We start from the raw sequence: 16896 nt of genomic DNA, 5'->3' as shown, positions 1-16896 counted from the left end.
CTTCACTGGTTGTTGCTAATGCAGCTGGGATGGGCTCCAACCTTAAACTGGGTAAGCAGACACAGGCAATGGATGGATGAATGGACACCTCCAGCATATACCCAATGATTTTAAATTGTTAAAGAAAACTAGCACACATCTTTGTAAGGCAGTATTTTAGATGGTAGCTGCTCAGGAATAATAACACCTGAATAATAGACTAAGAGGATTATGTAAAAATTATTTCATCATTTCCCTTTGCAGTATACTTCAGCTGTCTAACATTTAAGTATGAATGTGATGCACAAATCCCTGCAATTAACTTTAGTAAAAGTAATGATAAATCAATGTGTAAGGATTCTAAAACTACTAATTTCTGATACTATAAAAAAGAAATGTAAACTAGAAACCTGTGCTTAATATGTTTTGCTTTTAACAGAAACGGCTGATTCCTTTTTAGTCATACATACATATATCTCAACAATTGAGCACATAAGTTACTGGGATCTCAGTGAGGGCCTCGAAATGAAAGCACTGGTGCCAGATGGAAGCAAAAGCTCACATCCAGGCTGGAGATGATGGAATTTTTTTACAAGAAATAAACAATAAGCTGTTGAGTTTGAGTTGGGAAAAGCCAAAGGGCTCAGAAAGTAATACAAACACAATCTAATACATAAGATAGCAGATTCTTGTCTGTTGCTAAGAGGGATACCCCTAACCCAGGGGTGGCGAACTCCAGGCCTCGAGTGCTGCAGTGGCTGCAGGTTTTCATTCTTACCATCTTCTTAATTAGTGACCAGTTTTTGCTGCTGATTACATCTTTTAATTAACTTGACTCAGGCCCCATAGTTGTTTGTTTTTCTTTAATTAGCAGCCAAACAATAATCAGACACAAAACAAGCCACCACATGACCAGCTCCCCTGTGCCCATTACACAATATCTCAAATTAAAGAGAGGTGATGGTCTTGGTAAGGTTGATCTCTCAGGTCACCAAAACATTTTGACGGTACTCTTAGAAAGAACAGTAAAACAACAGTTTTCAAAATGTGTGCTATGGCAGAATGAGAGCAGCAACAAGCCATGGAATTAAACAACAGGTTTAATTAACAACAAGAATTGGCTTCTCATTAAGAAAGTGATTGGAGTGAAACTGGTTGGAGTTTGAAGCCAGCAGTGAAAACTGATTAGGAAAAGGGTTAGAATGAAAACCTGTAGCCACTATGGCACTCCAGGCCTGGAGTTCGCCACCCCTGCCCTAACCCCACAGGGATGCTGGAGTTGGGCGCAAAGTGACTTTAGATTGTAATCTCTGTACTCTGTTTTGTAATTTTCTTTGATACATTGTATGCTATTGGGATTAATCTGTTCCTTGTGTGTTTTATGTTGAATATGCAAGCTGCATTGTTCATATTAATCCTTATGTGGAGCGACATTTGTATAGCATTCTATTTGATGTAGTCTATGTATAATTTATGTACAAGTGCTTAGTTTAAATATGAATTTATATTATAGAGTTGTTTTCCATTCTTTTTTATACTGACTATAGGCCTAAAAAATAGATTTTTGTCTGTAGTAACACTGGCACTCACACTTAATTACTTCTTGGCTGGAAAGCAATCATTTGGCATTTCTAAATGCTAACTTCCGAATTTTTGTGATGAGCCTCACTGGATCCCAGTTACAATGCATGCCTCAAACACACATCTTCACTCGTTAGCACCCTCATTCATGGTATACTCTGTGAAATAAAGTGTATCATAATTTACAACATTAATTAATAATTACTAATTACAGAATTGTAATGTCTCCTATAAAAGGTACAAATTGAAATTTAATATATAGTAAAATAGGAGCCAGAGTCAGAGTCAGACTTGAACTTTTAAAATCGATCTGGGGTTAAGTTTATTCAATAACTCTATACCCCTCAACAGTAATTTAATAGAGGAAAATTAAAGCTTTGAAAAGAGTTAAGCAAACTCAGTATAGTATAAATATAAGAAAAAAAAACTGGTTAGGTGTAACAGCCTCATCTTCCTCTGGTGGAAGGCTTGCAATACTGTATAGGCTGCATATATACTGTATAACTGATGTGCTTTGGCGGCTGTTAGTTAACAGTTATTTGGGACAATGTATATATAGTCTGTTACAGGTCTGTGATTAGAAAAGACTATAATATATGTGATGACAATATATGAATAATTACTGAAACAGAAGATTAGACAATGCTGTTGTTGGGTTACTTTTCCTTAAATTCAAGTTCGTTTTGATATGCCTTTTTTTATTCTGTCATTTGCTTGGCCTCAATGCATGACACAAACAAGCACCAATAACTTGTTAAAAGCTTTAACATGCTTTACTCTTTGGTACAAAGAGATGTGTGAACTCATCAGAAGTTATCCACTAAATTTGAAATCGCATCTAGTGATTCTGTTGATCTTATCAACAAAAATATGTTTTTTTTAGCAATCAGATAATAAAATAAAAAATTCATAGAACACAGAACATAATATTATCAGACCTCTTTATATCCAATTCAAGGTCACTGAAGGCCAGAGTCTATCCTTTTAGCATAGGGCAGAAAGGCCATTCACTATTTGTTTTATATTAGAACATTAGACGAGACGAGAACAGGCCATTCAGCCCAACAAAGCTCGCCAGTCCTATCCACTTGCTTCCTCCAAGAAAACATCAAGTCGAGTTTTGAAAGTCCCTAACGTCTTACTGTCTACCACACTACTTGGTAACTTATTCCAAGTGTCTATCGTTCTTTGTGTAAAGAAAAACTTCCTAATGTTTGTGCGAAATTTACCCTTAACAAGTTTCCAACTGTGTCCCCGTGTTCTTGATGAACTCATTTTAAAATACAAGTCTCGATCCACTGTACTAATTCCCTTCATAATTTTAAACACTTCATTCATGTCACCTCTTAATCTTCTTTTGCTTAAATAAAGCTTTAAATACATAAAGCTTCAGTACTTTATTTTAACGTACTCTTGCCTTTGCTGTGATGGCAGTAGTCTTCAGTGGCATTCAATGGTAGATTGAATGCCACTGTAACTGTCCAACTAGTTTTATATGTAAATCCATTATTATGGCCTTTGAGTCACTCATATTCATAGTACATACACAAACACACTGAAGCACAAAGTATAAACTTATTATTCAAGCATATCAAATGACACTGGAATAATGAAAGAAACTGTAGACCAATAACAGCTGAAAAGAATATACAAACTTGACAGAGAACACCAAGTACCAAAGTAGCAAAAGTAACTTACTGTATATGCCAATACACCTCCCACCAGAACTCCACCAATAATCAGCTAAAAAAATGTATCAGTACAGCAAGGCAGAAAATTCATTACTCAAACTTGTCATTCCAATAAAGAATATAAAACAAAAGATGTACCGGTATGTGCTAATAACCCTCTCTTAGAAGACAGGTAGTTTTCAGAACTTGAGTATTTACCTTTACATATAAATATGACTAGGACCTATGAAAAATATAATACCCTACAAATATAAAACTTTCTTTCATTATCTAAAGTAGACATTTTGTCACATTATAAGCAAAAGTTGAACTAAACTGAGCAAACAAGGTGAAAATTTAAATAAAAATGTAGTTATAGAAGAAAAAACAAATTGCCCAGTATTCTATTTCAGAATGCCAAAATACAGAAAAATGAAGACAACAGAATAATTCAAAGGAAGTTAAAATAAAAGAAGTGAGACAATCAAAGAAATGTTAGTAAAAACAAGGTCAGTGCCAAGCCAAGCAAATATCTCAACGTTGGGATGAAACAGGAGGAGAAAGATAGTTTATATGAAGTCAAAGGGGCACCTCATAGGAGGGACTCAATACTACAATAAAATAATACCCAAGACTTACAAAAATAATACTTTTATTGAATTGTAAACATAGTAATGGATAAAAAGAGACAACTCAAAGAATCACTTGAAAAGAAGAATAATCAACCCAAACGTTTATTTGCTTTTCTGGGCCTGAAAAAGCAGGCATTTCTGTATACCACAGAAAAACCTTCTCCTTTTAACACCCATCTCTGTTTTGTTCTCTGTGATTCTTTCACACCCATGAGTGAGTGATCACTCCAATTTATCTCCTGACTCTAGCTAGCCTCAATTTGTCACCCACAGAGAGCTAGCCACCCAGGGTACATGTACCTCCTGGGTCATGGACTTTCCTGTATATGTCTTGCGCCGTTAGGCCTCAAGATCAAATGATGACTCCAGAATCTACTATACTTCTAAGTGATACATAAAATCTAAAGGCCCAGGCAACAAAAACTGCTTTTGAGATGCTTGTCATCTTTATAAACAGAAAGATCCCATCCATCTCTAGTGTGACTTTCCTGTTCTCCTCCAGTTTCCTTCAAAAGTCTAGCTAGGTTTATCATAGCTCTAACAACTTCCTAGTTCTAGGACTGTCTACATTTGTCATGTAAAATTCCATTTTAAAGTGAAGCATTTTTATTAAATATTTAGAAAAACACCTAGTATGCTTTTGTGCTTTATAATGGAGGTAATGAACATCAGGGTCCAACATTAAAACAAAAACCTAAAACTCACCGAATACATCCAGGAAAGGTTTTAAATTAAGACAATGTGCCTTCTGAAGCATGCTTACGACAACAAAAGTAAACTGTAAATAATGCATTTTATCACTGGTTTCTTTGTATTATTTCTTGAAGTAAGGATAATTTCTTGTTCACTTGTCTGCTGACAGTGGGCATCATGGGTGAATTTTTTACCACCACCCTACCCTAATTTGCCAAATTGAAGTTTCAAGTTGCATATTAAACTAGTTGTGCATTTGCTGTTTGGTTTCTTCTACAATTATGTTCTGCCATGGCTTGTAAGAACAGACAAATACAAACTGAATTTATATTATTATATTTCGTAAATGGAGACTACTTTTCACCTACCGGTATTACATTCCGTGCTCCAATTAATATATTGGTTTTTTTTTCTTTGTCCAGACTATCTGAAGCTGTTTCCCTGCTAAATGGCATTCCGCTATCCTTGTTACCCTTGTCAACTTTTTGTCAGCTAATGAACTTTTTTGAAAGCAGACAGCCAAACAGACAGCTGATGAGGTACACTGCAGAAGATAGGAGAAACCCACATAACCTTAATTGTACAATAAATAACATAAGAAGCTGTACAATTCAAAAGATAACATTCAGTCCATCAAGCTTGCCGAGGCTAACTACTGATTTTTCAAAAGCCTGTAAGATCTCTGATCAAGAGCATGACTTGGTTATTCCAGATTTCCACAATGCTCTGCAAAATTGATAGCTTTCAGTTATCCTTTTTTAAGGCATAATACAACATTCTCAAACCAACTAAATTCAGCTCAGGTACATGGCAGCCAGAGCCAGTGGCACTGGGCACAAACCAGAAAAAAAACTTTACTATGAGCCTGCCTAATGCATGGTCCACTGCCGTATACACTCACACTCATACAAGGCCGATTAAAAATAGCCAGTGAACCTTCTATTATTCAGAAATTCAATAAAGGACCAGGAATCAAAGATGTTACTATAAATGTCGGCCAACGAGAAGTCTTATAAAAAAATGTCAAAAAGAACAAAAGTAAGTCCCAAGATGATTTCCTTTCCGTGGCTAAAATAATCACCATTGTTAGAAAAAAAATATTTTATTTATATTTTATGGTTTGGATACCTGAGAAACAGCACCACTATCTTAAATAAAGGCAGCATGATAAGATCACATGTAATGCTGCTCCACAGCATTCAGCCAACCAAAGTTTTTGTTTTGCTCTTCTACTGACCATCTGACCATAGCATTTGTTTATTAAGGTGAACATTTTGTTCTGTCATTAAAAACATAATAAACAACTTTTCTTTAGTTTTTTACTATGTTTTTCTAACTCTCTTAAAGTATATAAGTAACTTTTTTATATGTGTTTTTGGCTGAAAAAATCACAAAAATGGGTATGGCTGCTATGAAAATACCAAACAAAATGGTGGTAAAATGACATCAATAAATACATGATAAAAATGTTAAAGTCAAAAATTAAATATTAATAGAAAATCCCATGTAATAAGTAAGAATATACAAAAATATGAAGGCTATGACACTTTTTTTTTTTGGGTAATCAAAGGTATTTGAGAGTGTGGTTAACAGATTAGCTGGACTTGTTACATATTTAGTAACATGTAGAATACAGTATAGAAAGAATATACTATGATCAGCAGTGTTTGAACCACCTCAGTTAGGGCACAAGTCCATCATTGATACACAGGCAAAACAATTAGCAGATCACTTTTTATTATGTGAATTACAGAAACAATATTTTAATTATATACAATTAGATCATAAGACTCAACCCAATACATTTAAAAGAGCAAATAAACAAAACGGATATAAGAATGGGCCATCAAGCATGTTTATAAGAATAGGTATGGGTTAGAAAAGTACTATCTACAGTACAGAATATCACAAACGAAGTATGGGCAGCCACAGCGGCCACTGGGACTGAAAAGAGGCTTCATTCATATTGCTTTTAATTCAGGCACAGAATGTTTTAAAACTGTTAAATTTTTAGCAATCCTTGGCATCTACTCTGTATATGTCAGGTAAGCTTAGCCTCTGTAAAAGATCTATGCACTGACAAGGGTGTGAATGAGGAACTGGAGCCAAACAGAGAGCAAGTGCCATGTGGCCAAAAGTAGTGCCAAGGATATTTATAAAGAGAAGGACAACTATATTTATATACTGGTACCCACCAGAGGACCCAGAAATGCTAACTATTATCTTTGAATACTAGTGCATATTTTTTATAATTAAGTTAACAATGAATGGAATCCCTAAAAATCAAAAAAATGGAAATAGCAGACATAGCAAGTCTTAATTTCTTTCCTGCAGTACAAGTCAATTTATTTATAAGAAAATTCAAAAGAATTTTACAAAGAAAAAAGAGTTATAAGTTTTGTTCCAGACATGCACCATTTTTGGAGCAACTATGAAAAGAAAAAGGCTGCTGGTTAGCAGACCATTATATAGGCATATTAGGTCTCTGACAGGATAGATTCTGATTCTGCATGACTTTGAATTGCATTAAATGTGTTTTGGAAATGGAGGGATAATCTACTTTTTCTTTGTCTATCCTAGGTTAATCCACCACCAAGCTAAGAATCAACCCAATACACATTTTCAGAATGTGTGCTCCTTCTTAAGATAACACAACAAAAGAACAGCAATTCATTTGCCAAGTGAAGGAATAGTTGCCAGAGTGAGAAGACAGTACCCCTGTAAATCCAATTTTTCTTGTTGTACCGGAAGATAAAAAAACCTATAATCTAAAACTCATTGTCTACAATTTCCACAGAAGTATGGCATTGGCAGAGTTCACTCTGCTTTACAATAGAAACTTTTCTGGAATGATAGGAATATAAATGGAGTTCAAAAATGGCTGTCTCTTAGCAACTGCTTGTGTACACAAAACATTTAATGGAATCAAGAATCCCTCAGAGAAAACACAATCTCACTAGGAAGTGAAGTTTTAGCACAGCCGAGCAAAGAGCTACATCCAAAGCCATCTATCCCTTCATGTTCGAAGGCATCATAAGAGCTTCTATTCATAAATATATTTATTTATATAAATACAGCAGGAAAGCAATAACACATTTCTCAGTGACAATGTTAAACTATATATAATTACTGTATATTTCTCCATCAAAAATATTTTTAAATGAAGAGCCATTGAAAGAATTCACTCAACATGTGACAGGTATTCACTCTGAGAAAGCATACAATAACAACCAAAAACATGTTACAATGAAAGTGAAGTTATTTAGGACAAAGATTTATAACAAAAAAAACAAGTTTCACAAAAAGATTTACCAAAATTACACATTACAATCATACATTAATCTCAGCATACCTTTGAGTTTAGAGAATAAACAGGCAAATTAGGGTTAGGGTTAGGGTTAGATATTACTCAGATATTAGGTTTGCAACCTTTCAAAAGTGCATGGGGTTGCTTATCACAGGGTTCATTTTGTCATAGCCTTTGGTATGATTACCCTTGGCAAACTGGTCAAATGTGAGCGGCTAAACAATGTCCAAGAACAGACCAACAATAAAAACTAAACAAATCATTCAAATCCCAGGAGCTAAGTCTTAGGTTAATGTTTCGAGTCAAGTAAATGTTGCATTATGTACAGAACATACCTTGGTCAGGCCAGTCAGAATTAAGCCAAGTAGGACCTCAAGTGTATTTGTCATCCAAGAAGTGAGAATTAAGTGTGTTGAAAGTAAGGGACAGGCTTCGAGACAATGAAATCTGGACAGACTAGATCTGGCAATGATCTTGGGAGCTGGAATATTACTACACTAGCCAAGAAGACACAAACATTCATGTAGGAGACTCAGGAAGTAACAGCTACATTAAGCAATCACACAATGGATGCTAAAATCAAAAACATCTTAATTGAGGAAAACCTCTTTCAACTCTGGAGACAGCTTGTGGTAGAAACCTCTGTCGAAAATTTGCAAAACTCTGACTATGTGTGATATAGTTGGAGTTGGTGCCTGTGAAGGAGACAGTTACTACAGTGTGATTCTAAACAGTAAAAAGGCTTTCTTTTGTGCATAAGCATTTCACTAATATGCACAGGATATGCATTCCTTAAAAACAGCAGGTGAGCTGCACAAACATATACAGTTTACTGACTCTGTGGTGCCCTCTGTGAAACCTCAGCACTGTGGTTGAGGTAACAGATGTAACAGTAAAATTATATGGTTAATGAGATCTGGTTGTAAATACTGGATATTATGGGGTGTTGTGTCACTTTTACATTGCAGGTCGTTTTCATTCCTTTCTTGTGCCAGAACAGGTGTTTGATTATATCCACAAATATAACAATGACAAAGATAACCCTTTTTCTTTCAAACCTATCTTTTCTGAAGAAACATAGATCAATCCCTGGTTGTCACCCAACAGTTCTGTGGAGCTGTTTATTTTAATCAACTGTGATGTTAGATACTTGCTTTTGAGAGAAGTGGATACTCGGTTACAGTATGAAGATACAAAGGTCTGTCAAACATCAAAAAACTACTTCTAACTACATCAAAATGCCTACATGTTAAAAGAGTGCCTGGAATATGGAATCTGCATCTGCTACCAATTCAACAACTTGAAATCACTTCCACTTTAATAAATATTAAGAGATCATAGTCCCATAATGTCTCAAAGAGTAGAATCTACCAAACATATTGAGCTGATAGCTAATTATACCACTTCCATCTATTCTTCTATCAATTTCCAGTGCAGCATTACTAGGATAAGTGATGAATTGTAAACAAGAATAAGCTGTATTTTATGCTGACACCCCTTGTCATCTTAGGACTTTGTTCATTTTAGCAAATGTTTTGATTTCACAACATTTAAAACAATTGTACAGTATTGTCCACTAAAACATGAACACAGAAGAAAATGCTAAGTAGCATAGCCAAATGGCAGTTTGAAATTTATGGATAATGCACTAGTATTAATACTGTAATGGGCGGCCACAGCCATAACCCAGCCAGGACGCCAGCTGGATAGGACTGGGAGAGAGAGCATCTGCAAGGCACTCCCTCCCCCAGGACACTAGAGGGCAGTCCTCCTGGGCGACTGTGGCACCATGGATTCGCACAGGGCACGCTGAGAGTTTAAGTTTGGCACAGCTCTGTTGGGTTCCGTGGGAGCCACCAGGGGGAGCTGCCTTTCACCACACCTGGGAGTGATTCCATGTCTGATTAATGAGCCACCTGGAACACTCTCAGGGCCTGCTTATAAGGAGCCACCTCACTCCATTCAGAGAGCCACAGTCAGGTGGAAGAGGATGGAGCTTGTCAGAGGAGGAGTGGAGGCAGAACGACAAAGGGAGAAGAAAGCAAGAAGATGACGCTGTATATTTGTTACTTGGTATACTGTGCTGTTGAGGAGAGTGAAGGAGACGCACTTCCCATGAGGAAAAAAACGTGTGCTGTGCTGAATTCATGTCTCTGCCTGTCTGCATGGGGTTGGGGCAGCCGGAGCGCCCCTGGTTTCCACAATACATAAACTGTTTTTATGCCATACAACAAAATCTCCAGATTCATTGTTCTCTTTTTAGTGCTTTACTTAAAAAAAATAATAATGAAATGTCCTTGTATCTCACAGCTTTTAGATGTGACACTACACATTACCAAAGCAGGAAAAGTGTGCATTGACAAGATATAACATTTACCAGAGTAAAGCTGTCTGTTCTGTTTTGTACAGTTTTTTGCTGCTCTGGAACTGAATGGACCTGGAACAGATGTGCAGTATTAAAAGGGACAATATTTAGCATAACAAAATATGAACATTTTGGTGAGAACAGACAACTCAGATTAACATCCCGTATCAATGCTTGATAATTTCTATCTATGCATCATTTTTAAAACACCTTCAAGAGTTGAAGGTGTCCAAGATAACTTTTTAAAAAATCTACTGCATAACCTTTTCCATATCTTTACAGCTTATTATATAAAGACATACTTCCTAACATACTAAATTTACCCTTGCAGAAGGCATTACAGTTTTCTTGGAAAAGCAATTTCATGTCAAGATGACATATTATTCTTGATGCTTGCCTACAGAGTACTCAGTGGATCGGCTCCCCTGTATATGGAGACATTCATAAGTTCTTATGCTCTTTCTCGCCCACTCAGGTCTGGTAACGAATAATTCACTTTGATACCGCCTCTGTGTGGTATCAAATCTCAAACTGGACTCTTTTTACATGTAGCTAGTAGAACAAGCTGCTCTTCACAATCCAACTAACTCAATCAGTGTGTTTAAGAAGTGTATGAAGTCTCTCTTTTCTGTGAATATCTTTCTAATTGGTAACTGTTTTAATGCTAGGTTCTAAACAGCTAAGATAAGAGTAATTTGTCTGGTTTAAAACACTTCATCCATTTTATACCCTTGTTCTGTAATCCTTCTGTCCCCAGGCTGATGTTACTTAATTATGTTTGATCCACTTTGTAAGTCACTTTGGATAAAAGCGACTGCAAAGTGAATAAATGTAAGATAACAGCAGCTGGAACACTGGCCAAAGAGGGCCTTGTTCTGCACAGGTATTTCCTTTGTCTGTCCAATTAATTACCTTTTTAAAACAGTTTTGTACACTGCCAACATTGTTTAAATATTTCTAACAATTTTACATCACAATTATTTATGTTAAAGTTAATTTCCCCCTTGGAACATGAAGCAAAATCTGAATTTACTAAGGCAATCTAATTTCATAATCCACTTACATAATTTAGTGTAATTTTTCAAATCTAATCAATTTATTATATTTTTAACCAAATATTTTTTCATAACTTAAAACCAACAGTAGCGCCGTTAAAAATAAAGACTAATTTTACCGATAAACATATTTTATGGTTCCTCAAAAAGGTTAGAATATTAGTAAAATAGGGTCCTCCCTCTCTAATCCTGCAGGTAACCCTTCAGTGCAAGACAGCTGTTCTTCCTTCTTTTTTTTTTTTAACAGATGTTCCCAATCATTTATCTGTGATATAAATTACAAAGAGCTATATCGTTTATAATTACCAAGAGTGGCCCAGTTATTTTCTATTTAATTTATGTGATATTTTTTATTTGGAGTGTAACCTTTTGGATGTATCTGGGGGGCTAAATTAAGGGGAACACAGCAGACACCAGATAAGGCCAGAGAAACGACACGTTTATCTGTTTCTGAGACACTGACCTGGCAAGTTATGATCATACTGAGATCAAGCCAAATGTAGTGGCCAGAAAATTAAATCAAAACAGGACAGCGAGCCCTATCACCGAGGATGTCTTGGAAATGCCTTTCAGCTTCCTCTGTCCTAATAAAAGACTGAAAGAACACACCTGAAAACAGACATGACAGACTGCAATTGGTAATCATGTGGAAGGATCAGAAAGAAGCAGGCAAAAATCAGGATTAATAATAAAGGAGAGAACTGGAAACAAAAAAGAGCCATCACAGAATGTTCAAACTTAAAATACAAAACCAAACTAAAAGTCAAAATAATTTGTGAAATGATCCGAATACTAGATGTGGTCATAAGTTAGTTTTTAAAATGAATCCAATACGCAGATATTTTGTTTGGCATGCCAGCCACTTCAAAAGAGGATGCATGACAATATCACTCATCAAAATGCCATCCAATCATGTTATTGCCAATGCACATAATATCCATGAACAGCATGGCTGCAGCCATCAAAAATGACCATAAAGCAACAGTGCCCATGAAAAGCAGTAATTAGAAATTGCACTGTGGTAATGTCTTCAATACAATGTTATAATATCAAGGCTAAAAACAACCAAATAAAGGGTAAAAAAGTGGAAATTAGCAGTTTAGTTCCTAGATTACAATATGAAGAAGGAAAAATGATCACAACTGAACACCATCCACCCCAGAGCTTCTGTCAATTTCACCAAATCGCCACTATAACAGGATCCTTTCCCACCACTTATTTGTCTTCTAACCGATGGGGACTGGACTTGTGTGCTTAAACCATAAACCTGGCTGGCAGTATGCTAGCACATTTTGTTTGTATTTCTTGTCAGTAGGTTTGTCCTCAGTTTGCAGAGATCTCTAACAATAGCAAATGTTAAATTATTTACTGAAGTGTGTGCTAGCATGGTGCTTGAATCCCTCAGAAAGGGTTTAGCTTATTTCATGTACTCTCAGTCTTCTTTTCAAATTAACAATTTTACAAAGGACTTGGAGAAAACAAACAAAAAAAACCTTATTAGTGACTTAAATCATCAGCTTGGCATGTAACATTATTAAAAATGAAACAAGGGAAACAACTCCTTAAACCAGTATAATGCAGAAAACCAAAAAACTGGAATGAAACAACAACTTAACGGAAGAACAAAGCCAGCACATTATTTGGTACAGATAAGCAATATATTATACATCCATCCATCCATTATCCAACCAGCTACAGTATATCCTAACTACAGGGTTACGGGGTTCTGCTGGAGCCAATCCCAGCCAACACAGGGCACAAGGCAGGAAACAAACCCCGGGCAGGGCGCCAGCCCATCGCAGTACATTATACAATAGTACTCATATAGTAAAATACAAAATGTAATACTACAAGGTAGTCTATGAACCATTCTAAAATGTCTGTATACTTTATTAACACAAAAGGTCAACCCATTATTTAATTAAACAGTAATTACTAAAGATTAAGTAAATGGTTGAGGCTAGGAGACAACAACTCTGCTTATGATCTCACTTGATGTAGTGATGAATGCATTATCCCGTTATATTTTGATGACAATACACTGAAACTTGGTTTATTATGATGGCCTCATTTAATTCTGTTTTTGTAGCATCATTAATTAATGATTAGATGGAGCACAGGACAATTATGTAATGATCAGAAAAAGGACCAAGTCATTTAATATGAGAGATAGCACGTGAAGAGTTTCTTTTAATCTTACTAATATGCTGCTCACTTATCTACAAATTAAATGTTGCACAAGACACATTTTTATCTATCTACGTCAGTTCCAGTTTTGCTCCTGTAAAGGCATATGTTGCTAAATGTTATATCTTGTTTACTTTTGTCTGAAATTGAAAGAAGGTCAGTTCATCACATACTGTCTATTGTTTATACAGTATATGCATGCAGAGTCACCAGTTAATTTAAAATACACGCCATTGGGTGTAGCAGAAAACAGAGCAACAAATTTTGAAGTCAACCCCAGGTTGCGATAGCAATCATGCTATTCATGTTCAAATAATTTTTTTTTAATATTAGTTGTATAGAATACCTGTAAAGATAAATAAAATGTATCTCTTTCATTATCATAGTACTTTCAGAACTGAGTAGAGTATAGGGATTACTGAGACTTTATTGCATTTTACCTTTAGTTTTACCAAATTATAGGAGGACTAAAAACTGAATTATGATTATTGCAACTTAATCTTATAGCATGTTATTTAAAGTTTACTCCAGGAAAAATGTCCTAATAAAGACAAATGTTTGGCTGCTATTTGAAATTTTCCACTACAGAATAATCCAAAACCACTTCCATCAGCTTCAAAACTTTATTTATTAAATCACTTTAGCTATCCTAACTCTCTCGGTAAGTTCATAACCCAGCAGGTAGCCCTAGAAGCCTTTAGGTTTATATTAATATGGTTTGTTCACTTTGGCAGTGCTGGAAAGGAAACAACAATTTATCTGTTTATATTAAGAAGGAAAGAATGAACAAAAATATAAAATGATAGGTTTTTGTTATTCCATGTAATACATGCCTGTGGCAGGAATGCATATGATAGCCATCAATAAAAAAGATTTAAACAAAAATACATCAAATTAACACAGATCAAGTTTTATGCAAGCTCTTATAATGTGAAACAGGAGAGAAGAGCAACACCTATATTGGATCTGGAAGAATCTGATTTATTATTATGTTATTTTTGGCACAATACCTTGTATAATGAAGTACCTTGATAATTACATAGCAATTAAATTGCTGTTTATGTACAATGCAGTGAATGTGTTTTTGATTTTCCTCATAATGTAACATAAGAATATCCATCCATCTATCCATTATCCAACCCGCTATATCCTAACTACAGGGTCACGGGGGTCTGCTGGACCCAATCCCAGCCAACACAGGGCGCAAGGCAGGAAACAAACCCCAGGCAGGGCACTAGCCCACCTCAGAACATAAGAATATAACATTCTCAAACCCACTGAAGCCAGTTCAGGGTTGTGGGAAACCCATATCTGATCCTGACTGCAGTGACCATAAAACAGTTACCAGTCATGTATGGGGCACCAGTCCCTCACTGGGCCCACTCATGCACACATTCACATGAAGCAAATTTAGAACATTTCAATTAACTACTTTGAGTTTGAGAAAAGAAAACTGGAGTACCCTTGATGAAAGGCGACACAAACACGGATAAAATGTGCAGACTCTGCAATCTCAACAACATAGGTGAAGTGTCCATGAGACACTTTGAATAAGCAAAATGCAATATTTTAGTCTATTTTTGAGAATAACATACTACATACACCTTCCATGCACAGTTCATATTCTAATTTTTGCTATTCATGGGAATTTTTTCATTTCTTTCAAGATAAAATAATATCATTAATGAAAAATGTATTGTTGAGGTCAATGTTCAAGACTCAGAGCAAAGACAGAACATATTATTACAGACACAAATATATTACCTTTGCAGACAAAGCACTTAATATGGAAGTACTTGTTCTGCACGCGAAGGACTTCTCCTCTGCAGGCATTCCCACAGTTGTGGCACAATATTGAGGTTCCCTGCTGCTTCTCAAGGGGGCTGTGTACAGCTTGCTGCTGAAATACTGTAAAAAACAAGCACAATCTATAGGTTAGTAGGTTATTTTAGACATCGGAATGTAGTTAAGTTGAGATTACCAATTTCAGTACCAGTGGTACTTTCTTAAGCTCTGATATATCTCTTAGCCTACCACCAAATGGAGAGTTGAGACTCGTTTCCTCTGATTTACTCTTCCAGGTCTGCCTTCTCTTAATAAGTAGAGTCCAATCATTCTGGGAATATTGGATCATAATTAGGGTACAAATCTGCACGCCCACTTAAAGTAAAATGTTTCATGTTTTGAAGTAGATCCCGGATGTCTTTATAGTATTTTTTTCTCTTTTAAAATCAAAATTGGCATGAGTGGATAGATGGATTGACAACTACATTAGTTTTATGGATTTCACAGAATAAGTAGCCCAGATGACATATGGTTAAACATGATAAAGACAATTGATTGCATGAAATTACAAATTAACTTCCAACAAATGAAAAAAAAAAATAAAAGCAAATAAAAGCAAATGAAAACTAAAAACTACCTTTACCACCTTATATGTGTTTGATCAATATAACCTGGATTTGGTTTGCACCACTTCCCTATGCAGAATGCATCTCTGTCTGCTATAATCTGCTACTTATGTACTCGCGGGTATCTGTTGTGAATTGAAAATAATGGGGGCTTTTTTAACACTAATTACACATTGACCTACCCATGTAAATGCAGTATTCCCCTGCTAAATCTGTCCTGATGCCAAGTTATTTGCATTTTGTAATTTTCACAGCCACTGCTAAATGAAGGAAGAATATCAAAAGTGTACTGTTTGCAGCATATTTTTAGATAGATAGATAGATAGATAGATAGATAGATAGATAGATAGATAGATAGATAGATAGATAGATAGATAGATAGATAGATCAATGTTAGTGTGTCACAGGGAGGATGTGCAGAATTGTTCATAATGGCAGTCAGTTTTGTTTTAATTTTCTCTTTAGCTGCTGCCTCCAGAGTGTCCAGAGTGTGGCCTATAACTGAGCTTAGCCTTTTAACTAACTTGATGGTTGATTTGGTGGGCCTCACCTGAAGTAATGTTAAAAGCCCAGCATACCACAGTGCAGCACTGGCCATCACAGAGTTATAGAACATGTGAAGGATGTCACTTTAAAGAACAGTCTCCTGCGGAAAAAGAGCCTCCTCTGCACTTTCTTATATACTTTTGTTGTGTTCAGAAATCAGTCCAACCTATCATTAATGTGGACCTTCAAATACTTGTAGGAGTGGACCACATCTACATCCACTCCATGAATATTATATTAAACTAGCAAAATACCCGTGCTTCGCAGGAGCAAAGTACTGCCTTAAAATTTTTATTAAGAAGAAAAGTAAACCTTTTTAAACTGAGGGATAATATACCAATAATTATTTGTTAAAGGATCTCTTTGTATGCCACGTTGTCAGTTCAGCCCTCCAGTTGTAATATGACCAAGCTGTGCGCTGAGCTTACTCTTGAGCATGCAACGTACAGTTGGCCATGTGAAAAGCAATC

The 16896-nt window shown here is 35.8% G+C and overlaps 1 protein-coding gene across 16 annotated transcripts in view; it reads right to left on the bottom strand.

The window, feature by feature from the left end:
• The window catches only part of ablim2 (actin binding LIM protein family, member 2), a 315904-nt gene that overhangs the window by 178046 nt on the left and 120962 nt on the right, over positions 1-16896 (bottom strand). For all 16 annotated transcript variants that reach the window (XM_039751406.1, XM_039751419.1, XM_039751421.1 and 13 more), the window contains exon 2: positions 15234-15377. In XM_039751406.1, coding sequence (XP_039607340.1) covers positions 15234-15377 — 144 coding nt within the window. The remainder of the gene's footprint in view (positions 1-15233; positions 15378-16896) is intronic.

Source organism: Polypterus senegalus, chromosome 4 (assembly GCF_016835505.1).
Source record: "Polypterus senegalus isolate Bchr_013 chromosome 4, ASM1683550v1, whole genome shotgun sequence".
Taxonomy (NCBI): Eukaryota; Metazoa; Chordata; class Cladistia; order Polypteriformes; family Polypteridae; genus Polypterus; species Polypterus senegalus.
The sequence above is the reverse complement of the archived record's forward strand: the minus strand, read 5'-3'. Positions and strand labels throughout refer to the sequence as shown.